Source organism: Mauremys reevesii, linkage group 1 (genome assembly GCF_016161935.1).
Source record: "Mauremys reevesii isolate NIE-2019 linkage group 1, ASM1616193v1, whole genome shotgun sequence".
Classification (NCBI taxonomy): Eukaryota; Metazoa; Chordata; order Testudines; family Geoemydidae; genus Mauremys; species Mauremys reevesii.
The window spans coordinates 233,542,325-233,564,099 of NC_052623.1; the positions used below are offsets into that span (position 1 = coordinate 233,542,325).

Here is a 21,775-nt window from a genome sequence, read left to right on the forward strand (position 1 = left end):
CTGCATTCTCCACCTCGTGTGATGGTGTTGGGATTCACCACTGCGGTGCCTCCCGCTGGTCACTCTGGGAATTAGCTCAGTCCATGGGGTGTGCCCTCTGCTGGCGGTGTCCCATCCATCTCTTGTCCTCCATTGGCATCTGGACCCGCGTTGCTCCCCACTTGACAGTTTTCTTCTTCAGGCCGCTGCCCCTCCAGCAGTGCCCACTAGTCCATCCTCACCCCCTTCCAGGGGCATGGGGAATTAGCAACAGTCCTTGCACCTGCCTCAGTGACTAACCACAACCCCCAAAGTCTAGCCCCTTGTCTCAAGGGCCGGTTGCAATTTGTCTCTGCCACCGCATGGCCAGGTGCAGTACAAGAGGGAAGAGGGGGACCCAGGCCCACCCACTACTCTGGGTCCCAACCCAGGGATCCTCTAGTGGCAGCCTTCCTGCCCTCCTTCTCTCCCTTTGTCCAACTGTCCCTGGGCCACTTCCCCTTTGGCCCCTCACACCCTCTAGGCCCTTTCTATCAGGGCCCACAGTCTGGCAGTTCTTGGGCTGGAGCCCTACTATACTCCCCCTGAGCCTGCCCAGCACTGCTCTGTCCAATGTGCTGGTCTCCTGCTCTGGAGACAGACCTTCCCCCATGAAGGTCTGGGACAGACTGCCTGCTGCTCGCCTGGGCAGCCTTTATATAGGGCCTAGCCTAGCCCTGATTGGCTGGCTCTAATCTCGGCCCTGATCGGCTCTCAATAGGCCCTTCGCTGATTGGCTGCCGGCCTGTGCAGCCGCTCTGGCCTACTCAAGCCCCCTCTTGCATCAGGGTGGGGCAGCCACCCCACCACAGGCATCAACTGTCGCTACCAGGCTGTGGCCTGGGCTGCAGGGCCAGCTCCAGGCACCAGCAGAGCAAGCACCTACCTGGGGCGGCACATGCTAAGGGGCGGCATTCCATCCATTCGTGGGGCGGCGGCAGTCCAACTGTTTTCTTTTTTCTGCTTCGGCAGTTCTGGTGGAGGCAGTCCGAGCGTATTTTTTTATTTTGTTTTTTTTTTTTGCTTGTGGCGGTAAAATGGTAGAGCCGGCCCTGATTGGGCTGTTCATAAAAAAGCTCTATCCATCCCAATCTAGTATTCAGTACTCGAATAGCAACACCACTGCCTACTTTGGCAGTGCACAACTTTACAATAATAGTATTATCCTGCAATCTGATAAGCATAAGATGGATGTGTTCTCCTGAAAAGCAAAGGCTCAGCATGCTTTTAAACAAATGATTGATATCTATTGTTATACCAATATAATAAAAAACAGCAGGATCTTATTAAGAGGGATAAGGCAAAGATGCCACATTTATTGTAAATTTAATAATAAAGCAAAAGATACAAGCAAACAACGTTGTTTAACTACTTATTCCGATTACTACTTATTCCTTATACACACACATATATATATGTATATATATATTCATTCACACAATCATTCAATTCAAGTTCTGTATAGGTGTTATAGTTACCAGCCTAGAAGTTGCTCATGCCAAGTTACTGGCCAGGTATCTTGGTCATGAGGATGGAGCCGAGTCTGTGTCAGATGCACCTGATGCTCCTGGAGGTTGGCAGCAGAACCAGAGACTCAAAATCCTCAGATTTTGGAGTTCATTCTTATAGGAATTAATTCCTATGTTAATCTATGGGAGCTGTTTCATCCTGCTGTTGCTGACTCAATCAGCAGATGGCACATTCCTGGTGGCTCCACACTGTCTAAAGTGGCACATTCCTGGTGGCTCCACACTGTCCAAAGTTTGTGTTTCTCATCCTTCCAGGTGTTGGGGTGGATCCCAGTTTACCCTCCGGGGGTTGTCTGGTGGTCCACTTGACACATTCTTTGGCCGATGGATACTCCCTTTCTAGGCTGGCACCTCCCTAACCATTCATGTACATCAAGCATTCATCAACATACATTCCATATCTTAACCATATTTTAATTTACTGTCTCCACCACTTTTGGGGTGTGTGCCTAGGAGCCCTTGCTGTTACAATGAAGTGAAAGTCACTTGACGGCTTATAGCGTTTGTTTACATTGTACCAATTACAGGTAACATAGTGTTTACTTCAAGAACAAAGTCAATTAACTTGTTTGTAAGTTTTACATAGTAATAGAGTATCTTTCACAAGACAGATACAATCAGTGGTTTCTCCAGACACGAGCTTACAAGTTTTAACAGAAGAACTAAAAGATTTTTGTACTTCGTGAAACTGGGGGGGTCACTGTCACTTGGGGGAATCACTGTTAGTACCTTCTTTAATATCCCTACACTATTTCATTTGCTACTGTCACCCTGCTAGGCACAGCTAGGCTACAATCTTCCAAGAATCAGAGGTGTGTCAGAAGCTCAAGCAATGATGCTGAATCACCAAAAGAAGCTTCCCAAAGCTCAGATATTTAGAAGATCTGGAATGGCTGATGATGCAGGATTTTCCCTATTTTGATTCCTTTAATGTCATAGAAAGAGACTCATTACAGTGCTAATTATTATTTCCACTGGAATAACAGATTTAAGATTCATCCCATCGCATGAACAGCTGATACTTTCCGAATAAGTCGCTCAGTCAATGGTGAATTTGGTATCAACCCATCACGTTCTGACAGGAGGCATCTGAAGGAGGTAAGAGATGGGGGAAGTGAAAAAAAAGAGGCCATAAATACAGTGCTCAAAACTATAGCAAGCAGGCTTTTCTGTTTCCTGATTTAGTAGTCATGTGTCATCTGAAAATAAAAAGCTTGCTGCAGCAAAAAGACTGGTAGATGCTCACATTTCAGTCCCTGGCATTTAAAAGAGTTGAAAATGAAAATCAGTATAGAAAACAGCACAGCTAAGTTTTTAAATGCCCATATTGTGTGCCTTGACCACAAATATCCCAATGCAGGACATGGACTAATAAGAGAGTGATGTTCCCTTTCCCATTTCTAACCCTCAACTAATTTTCCCTATTTTCACAGCCACATGGCTCTGAAAATCACACAGCGAAAGAACTTTGAGAAAATAATCTTGCTCTCCTCCCATCAAGATCCTAAAAGCTCCCTTGTTCCAGCTAACCCTCTACCACTAACCATCCTCTTCTGTTCTGATATCTCACCTCATAATTCTTAACCATAACAAACATTTTAAATAAGATGTCTCATACCTAGACTACCCGCTCACGTTACTTTTAATGTTCCTTCCCCAGTTATCTGTATTTTGTCTAATTGTGATTGTATAGTTTTCTGACAGGGAGATATAATAGGAAAATGAATAAAATAAGCAAGGATCTCTTCATATCTGGGAGGCTGGAATGATTTTCATTATTTAGAAGCTAGGGGTCTGATTCTCCACTCATTTACACTTGTGTTAATCAGGACTAACTCCAGTGAAGTCAGTGGAGCTACTCTAGTGTAAGAGAATTTGGTCTTAAGCCTCAATTCTTTCAACTGTCCTACACAGGCAGACTCCTCCAATAACTTGAATGGGTCTCAGTATGGGCACGTGAGTCTGCTCGCCTGCTCATGTGAGCAACTCTTGTGATTTCTACTAACACAAGACTGGCACAATGGATAGCTGAAATATGGCACTAGAGTAAGTTAGATCCCAAATAAACTGCATGTGACATCATTATAGTATTCAGCTACTCATATACGTTTTATTTTATAATCTATTAAGTATATTGTTCCATATGTAAATACAATGGTGCCATACTGGAAGAGAAAGTCTTTTATAGCTAAACTTGTAGACTGCTAATAAATTGGTCAAATCAACCAGCCAAGTTTGTGTAGCTGAACATACTAAATATTTGATAATTGCTGAAAATTGTGACCTAAGATTAAATCTAAAACTATGCAGTTTTGCATGTACTTACTTGCATATTGTTTTACTTGTAATTTACAATGTTTAAAAACAATTGCAATTTGTGCTTTCATAAATTGTATTTCTATTTAATACATATCATGGAATCCAGAAATTCTGATTTTTAGCAAGTGGTACTTACCTAGCCAGTTTTTGATAGGCTTTTGATTTACAATTTAAAGCAGCATGAATCAATAGCTGGCTGAAAACATCTCTCTGAAAATATGAGTCACAAATGAAATAAGTTAATATTTGGTAATAAATGCTGCAAGTGACAATTGCTTAGATTCTGATTGGTTAAAACTATCCAGGAGAGAATTTCTTCTACAAACAGTATTAAGCAGCTGAGACATAGTACTTCTTATTTGTACATTTGAATGTTAGTGGTAACATGAAAGCCTAACAGATGCTACGCAAAGACAAACAAGCCTTACCCAAATGCAATTTAATAAAATAACGTTCAAGCCCCTTACCTGAGCATTGCTGCCTCCTATCTGCAGGAGTTCATAGCGAATTGGATAAAGTAATTCTACTGTCTTGTCATAATTTCCGTTGTCAAACTCTACCAAAGCCTGGCAAAGTGGCAACCCCAATTTTGGAGCCAGACCCAGCTCATGGTCTTCACCAGGTGCTCTGCAGAACAGGAAAGCAGTTAACTGCCAATGAGCAGAAGATCAGACTGTAGCACTTGTACTCCTTTTAGTGCTGTTCTGTCACTTCCTGTTGGAGCAACTTAGTTCCATTGAGTTCAAGGAATAGTGATACACGGAACAAAACACCTCACATGTTAGGTACATTTTGCTAAACAAATCTTTATTTGCTGTACCTTTCAAAAATCCTGAAATCTTGCATATTTTAATTAGACAAGTGAAGACATCCATTCCATAGTAATGTTACCCCAATTGACCTGAGAAGTTAGCCAATCCCTGGAGCCTTGCAGGTTGTTTCCATTAGGAGGAGAAAGTGATGATAAAGTCAGATATTTCTTTGAGGGAAACCTGTTTATTAACAAGAATGTACAGAAAGCCCTGTTTCCCCAAACACAGTAGGAAACAAACATACAACAGGAGGCATTGCTCAATATTACAAGCCTCTTTTTTCAGCTAACACTCTACTCAATAGCTCTCTCAAATGTCAGGGTCACACTACAAGCGATGCTTTGGATGTCTTTGGATTTGTGTTGCCTTCTCTGTCTGCCTGTCTCTTTCTCTCTCACACACACACAGGCACGCAGACAGAGAGCCCTCTCCATCAAAACATAAGTGTGATACACACCAGAGTACACTATTATATGGATTTGTTTGTTTGTTGTTGTTTTTCTTTAACTTTCAGCCTCAAAATGTATAGGGTAGAAAAATAAAAATAATGAAAAGAAAGGGCTGGAGGATTAGAATTGTATGGCTATTCTTTAAACAAACACATAATTTCTAATATAAGTAATGTAATTTTTATATTCTTGATGTGAGTAAACAGTCCTATTACCCACATATTGGCTTAGTAAACATGAAGTTTAATTTTATATTTAGTTTTTCAAATATTCATATTCATATCAATTCCTGTTTTTTAAAGTAATTTTACTATATTTACATTTTATAATGCTTCAAACAACTATTATAATGCAGAGCAGTTACAACAATGTTACAATAAAAATGTAAAGGTAGGTGTGGACAAGCAGGTGGAAGCACTGTGCAGAGGTTGGCAATACTAAGTATAAATTTATTAAATATTCCACAAAGTTTCCATCTATCAATGTTGAAATTCTACAGCACATATAGTATGTATCTAGAAGAAAAAAAAGGCTGTCACCATCTGACAGAGATTACTGTTTGGTAGCTTTACATTTCTCACATTTTCTTCTTGATCTCTCAAAGCCTAAGTGGATCAGTGCTGTTCTGCTCTTTTGTGCAAAACAATACCCATCAAACTTGATGTTAAGATTCCATTTATAAACAGTTTCTAAAAATTGTTAATTGGTTAATAGGTGTCAGTCTCTTAGAAGATTGTTAGAGAGAGTCCAACAGATCAACATATTGCTTGTAACCATGGCTTGCCATCATCTAGCACAGTGGTTCTCAACCAGGGGTCCAAGGCTCCCCAGGGGGCCGCGAGCAGGTTTCAGGGGGTCTGCCAAGCAGGGCCAGAATTAGACTTACTGGGGCCCAGAGCAGAAAGCCAAAGCCCCACTGCATGAGGCTGAAGCCCAGGGCTTAGAGCCCAGCCACCCGGGGCTGAAGCTGAAGCCTAAGCAATGTAGCTTTGTGGAGGCCCCGTTGCACGGGGTCCCGGGCAACTGCCCTGCTTGCTATCCCCTAACGCTGGCCCTGGCTTTTGTATGCAGAAAAGCAGTTGTTGTGGCACTGGTGAGCTGTGGAGTTTTTACTGCATGTTGGTGGGGGGCCTCAGAAAGAAAATGGTTGAGAACCCCGATCTAGCACACCTTCTGTTGTACTTATAACAATCTTTAACACATACTGCTCGTGTCAAACATCTTTCGATCATGTATTACACCTTTACACACCATTTATAAATGGAAGCTTAAGATAAAGCATTACCACAGTAACCTTGCTGCCCAATTTTGGTTGGTTTTAAATGCCCCTGCTGTCATCTTTCTAATGCTATGTATACACTATTTTAATGAAGATTTGTTTTAGCAGAATATGATGATCATTACTCTTCTGAAAACTGAAAGACAAATCACAGGCCCTTTCTTTTGCAAGTGAAAATAAGTTGTCATTGTAGGTAGCTGCCTCTTTCCCAACCTGTCTATTTCAGGATGTTCTGTGGCACCTTTATGCCACAAATGTCTTACATATAGCTCTTATGGGTCAGAAAGAGAAAGCAATGACTGGCTCAGACTGTACTCTGAAGAAAGAAGGAAAATCAGTTTCACCCACAGAAAAGTTGTGTATATAAAACAAAAGGAGGAAAAATGTAAGAGTGGAATGCCATTCTTATACCGCCTTTCATGATGGTCAATATAAAAATAAGAGCAAGAAATTTATATTTTAGACATAAACAAGGATGTGACAAACATTCTATTTTGCTAAAATACCAAAATATTCAAATTTGTATAGATGAACAAAGTTGTGCCAAAACTATTTTCACAGTGCTTTCAGCTCAATCTCATGTTAAAATGATAATTCATTGTATGCTTATAGACATTTTATAGATATCTTGTAAACAACATTGATTAAAATTGGTGCATCAGGGCAAAAGGGGCCTTTACAGGTAATTGGCTTATTTTGTGAAGTTTTCTTAATGCTGTAGAAGAAAAATTCCACTGTTCTGATATGAAGAGTCATATCTCTAAAGTACACCCACTGTAAGGGAAAAAAGTGTCTACAAGGTAAGGTGCCACAAGCACTCAAACTCACGGTACGTACAACACTCAGACAATGATGCTGCTATCTGACAAGATTAAACACCCAATCTAGACATTAAATGCACAGTTTAGATACACTTAAAATCCAAAGTAATAAGGTTTGCTAATCTTAACTTCAGAAACACTACCCTGCTGAAACCAGAATTCCGGTTAGGACATCCTATACCAGAGAAAAATAAATTATGGTACTTAGCAAACTGCAAGAAATTAATTATTATACTAATATGCCTTGTGATGAAAAAAATATTTATTCAGAACAACATTTTAATTCACTTGCTTACTTGGCAAGTTCCTGAAGAGTTGTTAAGAGCTCATTGGTGGTTTTGTGGTCTTTGACCCCGAGCAAAGACATGAGAATGTGGACATCATTGAAAAGCCAAACATGATCTTTGGTGTGCTTCTTTGCCAGAGGGATAACTTTGTTCCATCTGTCTCCCACCTTTACACCTAGGAGTAATATACATGATTTCAAATAAAAACTCCACATGCAAAACCATGTCTCTTGGCATATACTCCCAGTTTAATTCAGCATCATAAGATTTGATTACTAGTTTAAGGAACCACCTTTCGACCTGTGTCAAACCTCTTTATTGATCATCTCCAAATATACCATCTGTAACTGATATCCTGGATCCCATTAGACAGGGATCAGGCCTAATAATAGGATAAATCAGAGGTGGATTATGGGTTTGTAGGGCCCTGGGCTGGAGCAAGTGGGGGCCCCTCCCCACCCCTTCTGCCTGCAGTCCCCCTGCTCCCACCCCCAGCGCTCCTGTGGGGAGCTGGGTCAGGACGTGGGGGCTTCCCCCGCCCGCCTGGTGCTGCTGCTGGGGAGCAGGGTCAGGGTGCAGAGGCTTGTCCTGCTCCACCTGCCCGGCACTCCGGCCGGAAGCAGGGTCTGGATGCGGGGGCTTCCCCCTGCTCCCCGGCAGGAGTGCCAGGCAGGTGGGGGGAGCAGGGCAAGCCCCACGCCCCAACCTTGCTCTCCAGCAGTAGTGCCGGGCAGGTGGAGTGGGTCAGGGCAGTGCCCATTTTTCCAGGGGCCTCACAATTTGCCAGGGCCCCTGGGCACAGGCCCCGTTGGCCCAGTGGCTAATCCACCACTGGGATAAATGACATCCTCCTGAACACAGATGAGGGAAGATAATGCCCAAAGTCGTTATTCTGGATCTGTGTGGGGCATACATTACTAAAGCAGACTGCAGATGAGTGCACCATGACTAGCTGCAGCAGAGCTCTGTGAAAATTATTATTTACAACTGTGATGATGTGGGGACAGTCTGTCTTATGAATTCTGGTTGATATTATGAAGTTGCATCATGACATTGCTGTATCAAGGAAAACCTCTGTATGTGTATCCACCATGAGCGGGCAGAGTAGTGTTATGTCTTCCCCAGACCCAGGACAATGGGAAATACTTAATGTTAACTGAGGTGCTTTGAGCAGGCAATAGATATGCCTAGGTAGTTTGCACAAGCTGGGAAAAGAAATTTCCTTCTTGGGAGTGGGGGAGATTGGAGCACTGGAAATTTGTCAAAAAGCAGACCAAAGAAAGCCAGGTGTTGGAAAGGTGGCATATAAAGAGGGGATGCTTGCTGTGAGACACACAGTATCAGGCATTGTTGGGTAGTAAGAGAGGAAGGGCATGGAGCAACCAAGAACACAGAAGGCAAGCTGGGCTGAAAGACTCCATGAGGAGCAGCAACCCAGAAGCCTGATGGGGCAGGGAAGTGCAAGTAGGGTTTACTGTGAGCAGATCTGTGTATTTCTCATGCTATTAAACAAAGACTCTTAATGTGTTAATAACCTATACAAAGGTCTGTATGTGTTGCATGCTTTACAACCACCATAGGCTCCAACCCTGAGAGAGTTAAACTGTAAGCCAGAGGGCTCTTATCTTTGGTGGGATTCTGGGACTGGGTGTGTGTAGGTTGCCGGGATACCGTGGGGAGGAGGGGGTCAGCACTGGACCTGAGGACTAAGCCATAGGGTTATCATATGTCCAGGTTATTCTGGACATTGCCTCTATTTTGAGACTACATCCTCTGTCCGGGCAGATTTTTCAATAACAGGAAATGTTTGGGATTTTTGCAGAGCAGATATTGCAGCCCAGAAAGTGCCCTGACTAGTCCGCTTCCAGATTGGTCCCTCCCCTGTATCCGCAGCTGACTAGACCATTCCCCTGCAGCCACAGCTTCTGGATCTTGCCCACCCAGGCCCCTGTTCCCAGCCCTGGGGAGGGGGTCCTGCAGGAAAGTGCTGACTGATCAGAGAATCATAGAATATCAGGGTTGGAAGGGACCTCAGGAGGTCATCTAGTCCAACCCCCTGCTCAAAGCAGGACCAAACCCAACTAAATCATCCCAGCCAGAGCTTTGTCAAGTCTGACCTTAAAAACCTCTAAGGAAGGAGATTCTACCACCTCCCTAGGTAACCCATTCCAGTGCTTCACCCCCCTACTAGTGAAAAAGTTTTTCCTAATATCCAATCTAAACTGCAACTTGAGACCATTACTCCTTGTTCTGTCATCTGCTACCACTGAGAAAAGACGGTTACTCACCGTTGTAACTGTTGTTCTTAGGTGTGCGCGCCACGCGTGCATGGCTCTTCGGAAGATTTTTGGAGTGGCGCCGCTATAGCGCTAGATATATACCCCAGCCGACCCGTCTGCTCCTCAGTTCCTTCTTGCCGGCTACTCCGACAGCGGGGAAGGAGGGCGGGTCTGGAATGGATAGGAGCAACACATCTCGAAGAACAACAGTTACTCCTATGCATTCCAGTTAGGTGATTCCCAAGCCTTATCTAGGCGGTGGGGTCGGAGTGAGACGTGGCAGAGTGTAAAACTGGTGAGCCGAAGGCTGCATCGTCTCTGGATTGTTGCACCAACGCGTAGTGGGAAGCGAAGGTGTGGAGAGAAGACCAGGTGGCCGCTCTACATATGTCCTGGATGGGGACATGGGCCAGGAAGGCAGCAGACAAGGCTTGCGCTCTTGTAGAGTGAGCGGTGAGGCGGCTAGCTGGCACACGAGCAAGCTCGTAACATGTCCGGATACAAGATGTTACCCAGGAGGAAATCCTCTGAGAGGAGACCGGCTTGCCTTTCATGCGATCAGCAACCGCTACGAATAGCTGGGGCGAACGCCAGAAGGGCTTTGTCCGCTCTATGTAAAATGCGAGGGCCCTGCGGACATCCAGGGTGTGAAGCTGTTGTTCACGACTTGAGGAGTGCGGCTTCGGGAAAAAGACCGGGAGGAAAATGTCCTGGTTTAAGTGGAAGGCCGACACCACCTTAGGGAGGAAGGCCGGGTGTGGTCGAAGCTGCACCTTGTCTCCGTGGAAGATGGTATACGGCGGATCAACCGTTAGGCACGGAAGCTCTCGTCGCTGAAGTTATAGAAAGCCGTCTTCCATGACAGGTAGAGTAGGAGCACGTGGCCAAAGGGGCTCCCATAAGCTTGGCTAGAACTAGGTTCAAATCCCAGGACGAGGTAGGAGCGGAAACCATCTGGTTGGAAAAGATGGACCGTTCTCTTACGGCCGGTCGAAAGGCGGACACGGCGGCCAGGTGTACCTTCAAGGAGGAGACCGCGAGTCCTTGTTCCTTAAGGGACCAGAGGTAGTCCAGGATCGTAGGAATAGGGACCACGAAAGGATTAAGACCTCTCTGATCGCACCAGAGTGCGAAACGCTTCCATTTTGCGAGGTAGGTTGAGCGAGTGGAGGGCTTCCTGCTTTCCATCAGGACTCGATGCACCGCCGCCGAACAGTCACTCTCCGCGTGGGTCAACCACGCAGGTACCAAGCTGTAAGATGGAGGGACTGTAGGTCCGGGTGGCGGAGCCTGCCAAAGTCCTGCGTTATCAGGTCCGGCCATAATGGGAGGGGAATGGGATCCCGTACGGAGAGCTCGAGCAGCAGGGTGTACCAGTGCTGTCTCGGCCAGGCCGGAGCGACGAGTATGAGTCGGGCCCTGTCCCTCCAAAGCTTGAGTAGCACCTGATGTACGAGTGGGAATGGAGGGAAGGCATATAGTAGGTGATCTGTCCAGGAGCAGAGGAATGCGTCCGACAGGGAGCCTCGGGAGCGACCCTGGTAAGAACAGAACTGGTGGCACTTCCTGTTCTCTTTGGAGGCAAACAGGTCTATCTGGGGAAACCCCCATCTTCGGAAAATTGTGTGCACCACATCTGGACGAAGGGACCACTCGTGGGAGAGGAACGACCTGCTGAGATGGTCGGCCAGCGTGTTCTGCACTCCTGGAAGAAAGGATGCTACCAGGTGATTCGAGTGGGTTATGCAGAAGTCCCACAGGAGCATCGCTTCTGTGCAAAGCAGGGAGGAGCGAGCCCCGCCCTGTCTGTTGACGTAAAACATCGCCATCGTGTTGTCCGTGAAAACAGCTACACAGCGCCCCTGGAGATGGGCGTGGAAGGTTTGACACGCCAAGCAGATCGCCTGCAGTTCCCTGACATTGATGTGGAGGAAAAGCTCTTGGGGCGACCAGAGACCTTGGGTGTGAAGGTCGCCGAGGTGTGCCCCCCACCCCAATGCCGAGGCATCCGTGGTCAGGGTGATTGACGGGGGAGGAGGGTGGAATGGGACTCCGGCACAGACGACCTCTGGGTCCAGCCACCAGTTGAGCGAATCGAGGGTCGGTTTCGTGACTGTGATTACCATGTGCGATGCAAGCCAAGTTTGAAACGTGCGAAGACACAGCCTCGCGTACATTGTCACGAACGTGCATGACGCCATGTGGCCCAGGAGTCGGAGGCAGGACCACACCGTTGTTGTGGGGAAGGATTGTAGGTCCCGGACGAGGGAAACCATAGTCTGGTGCCGAGGTCGAGGGAGGCAGGCCCTGGCCAAATTGGAGTCCAGGACCGCTCCGATGAACTCCACCCTCTGTGATGGAGCTAAAGTGGACTTTTCGGCGTTTATCATGAGTCCGAGGCGCTGAAACAGGGCTAGGATCTCGGCCAGTTGACATGCTACCAGATGGCGGGATGGTCCGCGGACCAGCCAGTCGTCGAGATACGGGTACACATGTATGCGACGACGGCGGAGAGCTGCAGCAACCACTGCCATGCACTTTAAACTGGTAGTGCAGGTTGTTTAAATCGCGATATGGAAATACGCGTCCTTCATGTCGAGGGCAAACCAGTCTCCCGGATCCAGGAAGGAATAATGGTCCCCAGGGTTACCATGCAAAACTTGAGCTTGAGTAGGTATCTGTTGAGCTCTCGGTGGTCTAGTAGGATTAGGAAATATTGGGAATAAAATCCCCGGCCTCGCATGTCGCTCAGCACCGCCTCTATAGCACCCAAACTCAACAGAGTCTCGACCTCTTGCAAGAGGAATTGCTCGTGAGAGGGGTCCCTGAAGAGGGACGGGGAGGGTGGGTGGGAGGGAGGGGGCGAAACAAACTGAAGGCGGTAACCATACGTACCCAGTTGTCCGTTGTTATCTGGGACCACGCCGGGAGGAAGTGGGAAAGACGGTTGTAAAATAACGGGGAAGGATCCGGTGCACAGCCTGATGGGCCGTCCTTGGGTGTCCCATCAAAACGCCTGCTTAGGCCCTTGAGGGGCTTTGGAGGGCGCCTGGGACTGGCCCGATGGTCTTCAGCCTGCCTCTGCGCCCATTATCAGGCCGTGACTTGGCCTGATTAAATGGCCGGTACGGCTGCTGCCAGAAGGACCTCCGCTGGGTAGCCAGTGTGTGCATACCCAGGGTGCGGATGGCAATTCGACCATCTTTGAGGGTCTGAATCCTCGAGTCTGTTTTCTCGGAGAAGAGGCCCTTAGTGTCGAAAGGGAGGTCTTGCAGAGTATACTGGACCTCAGGCGGCAAGGTGGAGGCCTGCAGCCAGGAAATTCTCCGCATGGTCACTCCCGAGGCCAGGGTTCTGGCTCCTGAGTATGCTGAGTCCAGAGAGGCCTGGATGGGGGACCGGGAGGCTCTCTTTCCCTCCTCAATAAGGGCTGAGAATTCCGGTCGGGAGGCCGTTGGTACCAGCTCCGTAAACTTGGAGAGTGAGACCAAGGCGTTGTAAGTATAACGACTGAGGAGAGCCAGTTGATTGGCAATCCGTAGCTTCTGGCCCAACAGATCCATCCTTCGGGCCTCCTTCGATTTTGGCGCTGGAGCAGGTTGCCCATGGCGCTCCCGGTCATTCACGGACTGTACAACTAAGGAGTCCGGAACTGGGTGCGTGTACAGATACGTATTTCCGTTCCACCCCTCAAGCGGTGGGCGAGATGGAAGCCGGCGACTGCCAGATCGTATTGGCATTCCGCTGTATGGTCCTAATGAAGGGCAAGGCCACCCGCAGCGGGGCCTCAGCTCCAATAACGCTGGTGACTGGGTCATCGTCCTCCGTGACCTCCTCGACCGGGAGGTTAATAGCCTGCGCTACCTGTCGAAGCAGGTCCTGGTGGGCCCGCAGGTCAATTGGTGGAGGGCCTGATGTCGATGCCCCCGCCACCGCCTCATCCGGTGATGAAGACGAGGATAGGCCCTGGACCATGGCTTCTGGAGGTGGTTCGTCCACACATTGCGAAGCCTCGGCGTGGGATGATCTCCTTCCTCTCCCAACGGTGATGGAGGAGGTCTGCTGACCGTGGCTTCCGGCACCCTGTGGATGGAAGCTCTGGGCTGCTGAGTGACGGGGACCCCTTGAGCCTCGTGATAGGCCCAGGGTGTCCAGAAGCCCCATTGTTGAGGTCCGTGGTCCTGGCCTTGGGGATCAGCGCGGAGATCACCACCGCTGCCCACCTGGGAGGCGACTGAAGGTTGGCGGGAAGGCCACGGGGGGGCAGAGGCACTGAGAGACGCGCCTCGGATGCTGCCGGTCTGTCCTGGGCGGTGCCGGGCGGGGTGCCGGGGTGCGGGAGCGACGGCGGGACGGACCATCGACCCGTGCCGGGAGGAGACCCACGATCTCGAGTGTGGTGGAGTCGGGCGGTTGCGCTGCGACCCGTACCGTTTCACGGGTACCGACGGTCGGGCGATCTGGACCAGGATCGTCTCCAGGAGTACAACCGGTACCGCGATGTGGAGCGCGGAGAACGGTACGGGATTGTGACATCGACCTGAACGCCTTCTATCCCGTCTGTCAGGGAAGGCGGCCTCATGATGGCCGGTTTGCCCACTGACTGCACAGCCGCACCGGGCGCGGTGGGGGGCGGAGGCACGGTGCCTCTGTAAGAAGTCTTGGGCATCGACGGGAGAGGCAGCTCGACCACGGTTTGCACCGGGAGCATGGAGCCCTGTCGGTGCCGGCGACGGTACCGCCGCATGGGCCTGCGCGCTGTCTTAGCCGGTGCCGAGGAGCTGGCGCTGGCGGCTGGACAGCGTCCCGACGCAGGTGCCTTGACAGACTTCTGCTGTGGCTGTGCCGCTGCTGCTTGAGAGTCTCCGGAGCTGTTGGTGTCGGCACTGCCGACTCCATTAAGAGCTGCTTTAATCTAATGTCCCGCTCTTTCTTTGTTCGCGGCTTGAATGATTTACAAATAGGGCACTTATCTGTGTGATGGGCCTCCTAAGCAGCGCAGGCAGGAGTCGTGAGGGTCCCCAATCGGCATGGGCCGCTGGCAAGCGAACAGGGCTTAAACCCCGGTGCCTTGGGCATGAGCCCGCACCGGTTTGGGAAAAGAGGGGTTCAGCCCCCCTAATTCCCTTTAATCTACTTAACAAACTAACTAAACTAACTATTTTAACTAACTATATACACTAAATACAATAAGAACCAGAGATAAGCTAGGGATGTGGAGGTCAAGGAGCACTCCACTGTTCCATAAGAAGGAACTGAGGAGCGGACAGGTCGGCTGGGGTATATATCTAGCGCTATAGCGCACCACTCCAGGGGCGCCCAGCCAGTTGCTAGGGTAAAAATCTTCATACCTAACTGGAATGCATAGGAGCAATCACTCGAAGAAGAACAGTCTAGATCCATCCTCTTTGGAACCCCCTTTCAGGTAGTTGAAAGCAGCTATCAAATCCCCCCTTAGTCTTCTCTTCTGCAGACTAAACAATCCCAGTTTCCTCAGCTTCTCCTCATAAGTCATGTGCTCCAGCCCCCTAATCATTTTTGTTGCCCTCCACTGGACTCTTTCCAATTTTTCCACATCCTTCTTTTAGTGTGGGGCACAAAACTGGACACAGTACTCCAGATGAGGCCTCACCAATGTCAAATAGAGGGAAATGATCACGTCCCTCAATCTGCTGGCAATGCCCCTACTTATACAGCCCAAAATGCCGTTAGCCTTCTTGGCAACAAGGCACACCGTCAACTCATATCCAGCTTCTCGTCCACTGTAACCCCTAGGTCCTTTTCTGCAGAACTGCTGCCTAGCTATTCGGTCCCTAGTCTGTAGCAGTGCATAGGATTCTTCCATCCTAAGTGCAGGACTCTGCACTTGTGCTTGTTGAAACTCATCAGATTTCTTTTGGACCAATCCTCTATTTTGTCTAGGTCCCTCTGTATCCTATCCCTACCAGCATATCTACCACTCCTCCCAGTTTAGTGTCATCTGCAAGCTTGGATAGTTGTCAGTCACTGAGTCCTGGGCTTGCGCCAGTCACCATGACAGGGAGTGACACTGTCCCCCATGCACCACAGCACTCCAGCACCCTTAACTGTATCCCCTTCCCCGCTCCCCCCACCCCGGGCAGTATCCTCTTTTGGGGGACCTGAAATATGGTAACCCTACACTAAGCCAGGTGAGCTGATGAGCTCTATTTCCATGAAAGGATAACAGACTGAGAATCAGCACCAGGATATGTGCCAGACACACCAAGGGAGGAAACACTACTGCAGCCTGTTAAGACCCAGGGAAGCTTAAAAACACTCAGGAATCCAGAGGAATTCCCCTCACAGCAGTCTAGTGAGGGTATGTCTACACATACACAGGTCTACACATATACATGTCTACCCTTCACCCTCGCTGGGTCCCAGAGCTCAGGCTCTAACCTGAGCCCAATTGTCTACACAGCAATTTTCAGCCTGCGGCCCGAGCCCAAGTCAGCTGTCCCGAGCCAGCCTTGGATTTTTTATCCCTGTGTAGATGTACCCTGAATGACCAAAAAGAGGTGCTTGATTGGATCTGTGACAACAACTTAGGAGGTGAGCAGTTTTTTTCAGGACCTCTCACTTTATCTTTGCATTAGAAAGTTAAAGAAAAGCTGGATGCCTGTTTACATAGTCCCATGGAACTGTTGGAATGATTGGTACTATATTTACATTGACTCCCTATTTCTTCAATATCAAGATTAAGAACTAAAAATTAATGTTGGCTTGATATTTAGTAAAAGAGAAGTTAACGGCTTTTTAATAGCTTATGCATTTGATCTTTAAACATTAGGTTGAAAAAATTAGATCTCTGGGGACAAGGGAAGTGTTTCTTTTTTACCCAAAAAAAAGAAAAATGTGACCTTTATTAATTTGGTTGAATGGAATATTGTATTTGCAGGAAAATAATTACCTTTATTTCTCCCTACAGTTTATGTTCATTAGTATATACTTAAAATTCACCTCTGAAGAACAGCATCTCTTTGAAGATCTCTTCTCTAGCATAACCCACTACTCGGACTTGCTCTGTATATTTACCTAAATCTTCACCTGTTGCATTTTGGAGGATGAGCCTTTTACCTTATTCTTTTAAGAAGAATGAGTAGACTAAAGCAGAAACTAACAGTTCTTTTACCTTCCAACTGAAGCCGGTACAGCATGGAGCAGTTATCTAGCACAGCTAACATACTTCTGCTTGACAGGCATGCAGGAGCAATCTACAATCAGAAAGCATTCTTATGTGGCATTACCCATATTTAAGTGGAAGTTAACCTGAAGATAAACTTACTTTGACAGTACAAAATTAATTCTCTCCTCTTACTCTTCCAGATATAACTATTTTTAACAACCCAAATTGCATCTTTCAGAAATACAGCAATCTACAAATAATATTCATATTATTTTATCTGTGGTGTTTTTCCATTTATAAAATCAAATATAGTATGTGTGAAAACTATCTTTTCTACAATCTCTGATCTCCCCCAAATGGACCATAAGTACCTCTATTACTTTGCAACAATCACTAGGGTAGAACGAGATATTTTCGTAAAGTTTCACACCAAAACAGGCTTGAAGAGACCTGTTATACAGATTCCTGGTTAATTTGCTGTGGATTATTTTAGAACGATTCTTCCAAAAGTTCAGATAGCAAAAAATTTTAACAAATCACCTAGAAAGGAAAAGACATGACTAAGGAAGAACTCTAACTAGTAATTAGATTAAAATCAGATCTCGTAGATTAATTACCAATCATGACATCTTAGATATACAGAAAAACCTATTTTACATAATGTTAAACTTTTAAAGATTATCTTTTTCCCCCCCTGTCCCACCAAGGCATCTACATAGCAACAATGGCAGCCTGACTAAAGATAACAGGATATGAAAGTGGTATCAATAAAATAATTGGAAAACACTAAAAAACCAGAAAATGATATCACACCTTTATATATTTTACATCAAATACAAAATGAGGCATATGCACACCATTTCATTTGAACAATGTCTTTTCACTACACCAGAAATGGTTTATACTCACATGATTGTCATAAATTGTCAAAGCAGCCTCATAGTCACCCTGTAAAACCAAAGGAGGATTGTGTCATGACGTTTAGGATAGAGTGTCCATAAGTGACTGCTAGAGTTCAGTACTAGCAAATTTTTAAAAGAATATCAGTGATCCCATCAATGAATGTCCATGTGCAACATACCCAGATTAGATATGGGAGAGGTGAACAAGCGCGCTACCTGATTATTATTTATTATGTGTATTATAGAGTCTAGGAAGAGAGTACCTCAAGTCATATTACATAAAAAGCAATTATACATAAAAATAAAATAAACTGTAGAGTTATCTTGTGGCTTTCATCCAAAACTTAATCAAAGAGCTCTGAATAAATTTAAAGGAAAATTTAACATGGATTAATACTAAATTTACCAGGCAAAATTATCATGGAAATCTCATTTCAGCGGATGTGCAAAACAAATGCAACATACAGTACATGTTGACACATGGATATTGGGAGGGGAGCCGTAGGAAGAAAAGTAACTTGGAGAAGGTTTCAATAAAGTAAGGAAGGGGTTTGCTTTATCTTACCCTCTCCAGTTAGGGTGTAACACAAAGTTTTGTATTAATTAACTGAATGCTAAATTGGGACAAATTACACTCTTTGTCACTAACATGTATCTCCTCACCAACTCATACTGCTTTGCCACTTACATACCACCATTTATTTCCCTGCTAATTTTTGCCCTCAACACGTTAAGTGCTAAGTACTATTAAATCCAAAGAAAATATATATTGCAGCCCAATAGGTTCAGGATAATATACACATATTTGTAAAGAGTTTAAATAGATCTTAAATATTTTTAAGACTGGGGGGATATTAACAGCATAAAATCTCTCATTTCTTTAACATAGTGGCCCTATTGGTCTCTCTCATGCAATTTTTGCAAACTCCAGACTCTTACATTCTACGTGTAGGAAAAAATTGTACACCTCTACCCTGATATAACGCGACCCGATATAACACAAATTCGGATATAATGCAGTAAAGCAGTGCTCGGGGAAGGGTGGAGGGCACTGCGCACTCCAGTGGATCAAAGCAAGTTTGATATAACGCGGTTTCACCTATAGATTTTTTCTCTAACATATAACTTTTAAAAACACTTTAGTAAGGTACCAAACACCATGTTTCATAAAAACATCCAAATAGAAAGAAGGGAGGAAAGCAGACCATACCCTTTTTATCAGGTCTGCCTGTTAATAATCATCCAACTGGAGCAGATAGTATATAGATGTAGAAGTGTGCTCATACCTTTCCAATGAAATACAAAGCCCAGTGCCAGTAATTATGGCAAGCAAGCATGTCACAGTCCTGAGAAGAGAGAGAAAATATTTTACTTCCAATTTAAACTCTGATTTAAACAGATCCAGGGCATCCAAATCTGAGGGCCTAATAAATCAGTAGATATAAGAGCCAAGAACCTTAATCTGTTGTTCCAGACTGAAAACTGACAACAGCATATTCTTACTCAATAGACTTGCTCTTTGTGGATATGTAGAGAGATACAAATATGGAACCTCACAATTCAAGTTCTATAGAGCAACTTTTCAGAGCAGAACTGCATTTTGAATCAGACTTTACCTCATTCAATGGCACCTTTATTGGAAAACCTCTACACAGACCAGACTAACTTCACGCCTGCCTTTCCAGCCACAGGCTGACAGCATAAGGTCAAATACTCCTCTCCGTTACACCAATGGCAGATTAGCCACTGGGCCCATGGGGCCTGTGGCCCAGGAGCCCCTACCAACTGGGGGGGCCCCTGGAAATAATCCACTGCCTGGCAGCAGAAGCCCGGAGCCCCAGCCGCTGGAGTGAGGGTAGTCCCTGCACCCCAACACCACTCCATGGCAGCAGCGCCAGGCGGGGAGAAGTCCCACCCACAGCGCCCCCTGACCTCATCCCCGGCCAAAGCTGCAGGATAGGGGAAGCCCCACCCATCCCCCACAGATGCTGTGGGGCAGCAGGGGAAGCCCCAGCACCCAGATCCCAGCTGTGGCCCTGGGACTGGAGGAGCTCTCACTCCCCACTGCGGCCTGGGGCTGTGGCAAGGGGACAGAGCTTCTCCAGTCTTGGGGCCTCAGTGAGGGGCAGAGGGGAGAAAGGAGCAAAAGGGGTTGGGGGCTGCAGTAGGGAGGTGAAATGAGGGGGACCCTGGGTGGAACAAGGGCAGGCCCCACACCCAGGGAAGGGGCAAAAAGGGGTGGGGCTGTGGGCACGGCCACAGGCAGAAGGGATGGGGAGGGACCCCCCACTTGCTCTGGCCCAGGACTCTGAGAAACCTTAATCTGCCTCTGATTATGCTGGCACAAATCCAATGAAGACAACAGGGTTGCACCAGTGTAACAAACAGGAATCTGAATCCACAATATATTGGTGGCAACTCAGAGAAGTACAATAATCACAGACTCTAAAACTACCTATTCCTGCCCAATGGAGAAGTTAAAATTAATCTTATCTCTAAAGGAACAGAGTGCTCATTTTAGTGGTGACTACTTCAGTACAAACCTCCGAGATGTGAGAGAGTTTTCCGTATGTCAGCATTTTATGTTGTTTACATACGCCAGTGGTTTATCGTAACTTGTTTAATATTAAACTACAACAAGGACTCTACTGACTCAAGTGGTTAAATGTTAGACATAAAAGTGACATTAGCAAGTTTGGCCTATACAGTAATCTGTTCCAAATGTCACACAAATAAGATTACTGGTCCCTTCCCTATGAATAAAATGTAGCTTCTTAGTGCTGCATAGGCTAACCTTTAAGAAATGCCATGGGGAGGGTTGTGGCTTAAGTGCACCCCTCAAAGGGATTTAGGCACCTGAATCCAGACCAGTGGAAGGTGCCTCCTTCAGCTTGGGAATCACAAGCATGAACCCTTTCCTGGAGTTGGTGCCTAAGTCCTTTCTTGCAAAAAGCTGTTCTACTTTGTACAAATAATTAGTCACTGGGCCAGAGAAACAGTCATTCTCACTCTATAGCCCAGTGGTTAGGGCACTCATTTGGGATGTGGAAGACCTACGTTCTAATGAGTAATTATTTATATAAAGTGGAACAGCTTCAACAGGAGAGACTGAGAGAGACCCACCCCAGAACATCCCATACCTCAGCAGTTAGGACCCATTCCTGGGAGGTGGCAGACCTGGGTCCAAATTCCAGGTAAAGTGGGGATTCCAACCAAGGTCTCCTAGATCCTGGGTGAATGCTCTCACCACTGGGGTAAAGGCTCTAAGAAGGTGGCAGCACCTTCCCACACAGGCTGCATTTTATGCAAGGCCCAATCCAGTAGGCATGCTCTGCACAAGCCTGCTGAATTGGGCCCTGCAGGTGAGATAGGTAGGGTAACCCTAGTCTGAGGATCCTGCTGGCACTTAGGTATGAGCTAGGTGCCCAGTCATCAGAACACAGTGAGCCGTGAATATGCCCAACAATAGAAATGTAGGTTCCTAGGGGACATTACTGCAGAAACTTAGGCACCATGGGACTTTAGGTATCTACAAGGTTAGGCGGCAGCTGAGAGAGCACTCAGGTGCTTTTGAAAATTTCACCCAAATTTTCTATTTATAGTTCATTACAATTTTGTTTGTTAGTTTTGGTGCCTTGTTTTTGTTTGTTTTGTTGTTGTTGTCCTCAAAGTTGATCAGCAAAGGGGAAAAAAAATCTCTCTCTCTGAAATGTGATATGCCTGAACCTTGAGGGAGTGGTCAGAAAGCTCTCCATCAATAATTCTAATCTTGATATTGAAGATTTCTAATTTTTAAAAACAAGCAGAAAACAACCCCAAACCTCTTTAGGCCTTCTTGATACAGCTCTGCTCCCTGAGTATAGTGGAACTGTCAATTGCAGGGATAAAGCTCATTCCTACAGCAGACAGACCCTTCTTGGAGCAAACTCCTGT

General features: G+C 46.5%; 1 protein-coding gene across 4 annotated transcripts in view; it reads right to left on the reverse strand.

Moving 5' to 3' along the window:
- Positions 1-1,491: 1,491 nt before the first annotated feature.
- The window catches only part of LOC120406175 (tetratricopeptide repeat protein 38-like), a 36,925-nt gene continuing 16,641 nt past the window's right edge, over positions 1,492-21,775 (reverse strand). For 3 of the 4 annotated variants that reach the window (XM_039540609.1, XM_039540584.1, XM_039540600.1), the window contains exons 8-14: positions 19,129-19,188; positions 17,850-17,888; positions 16,947-17,028; positions 7,524-7,689; positions 4,334-4,493; positions 4,003-4,076; positions 1,492-2,636 (exon numbers count right to left, since the gene is read on the reverse strand). In XM_039540609.1, coding sequence (XP_039396543.1) covers positions 2,543-2,636; positions 4,003-4,076; positions 4,334-4,493; positions 7,524-7,689; positions 16,947-17,028; positions 17,850-17,888; positions 19,129-19,188 — 675 coding nt within the window. In that variant the 3' untranslated portion in view covers positions 1,492-2,542. Of the gene's footprint in view, positions 2,637-4,002; positions 4,077-4,333; positions 4,494-4,517; positions 4,859-7,523; positions 7,690-16,946; positions 17,029-17,849; positions 17,889-19,128; positions 19,189-21,775 lie in introns of those variants that run through there. The other variant, XM_039540592.1, reaches the window with a different exon arrangement.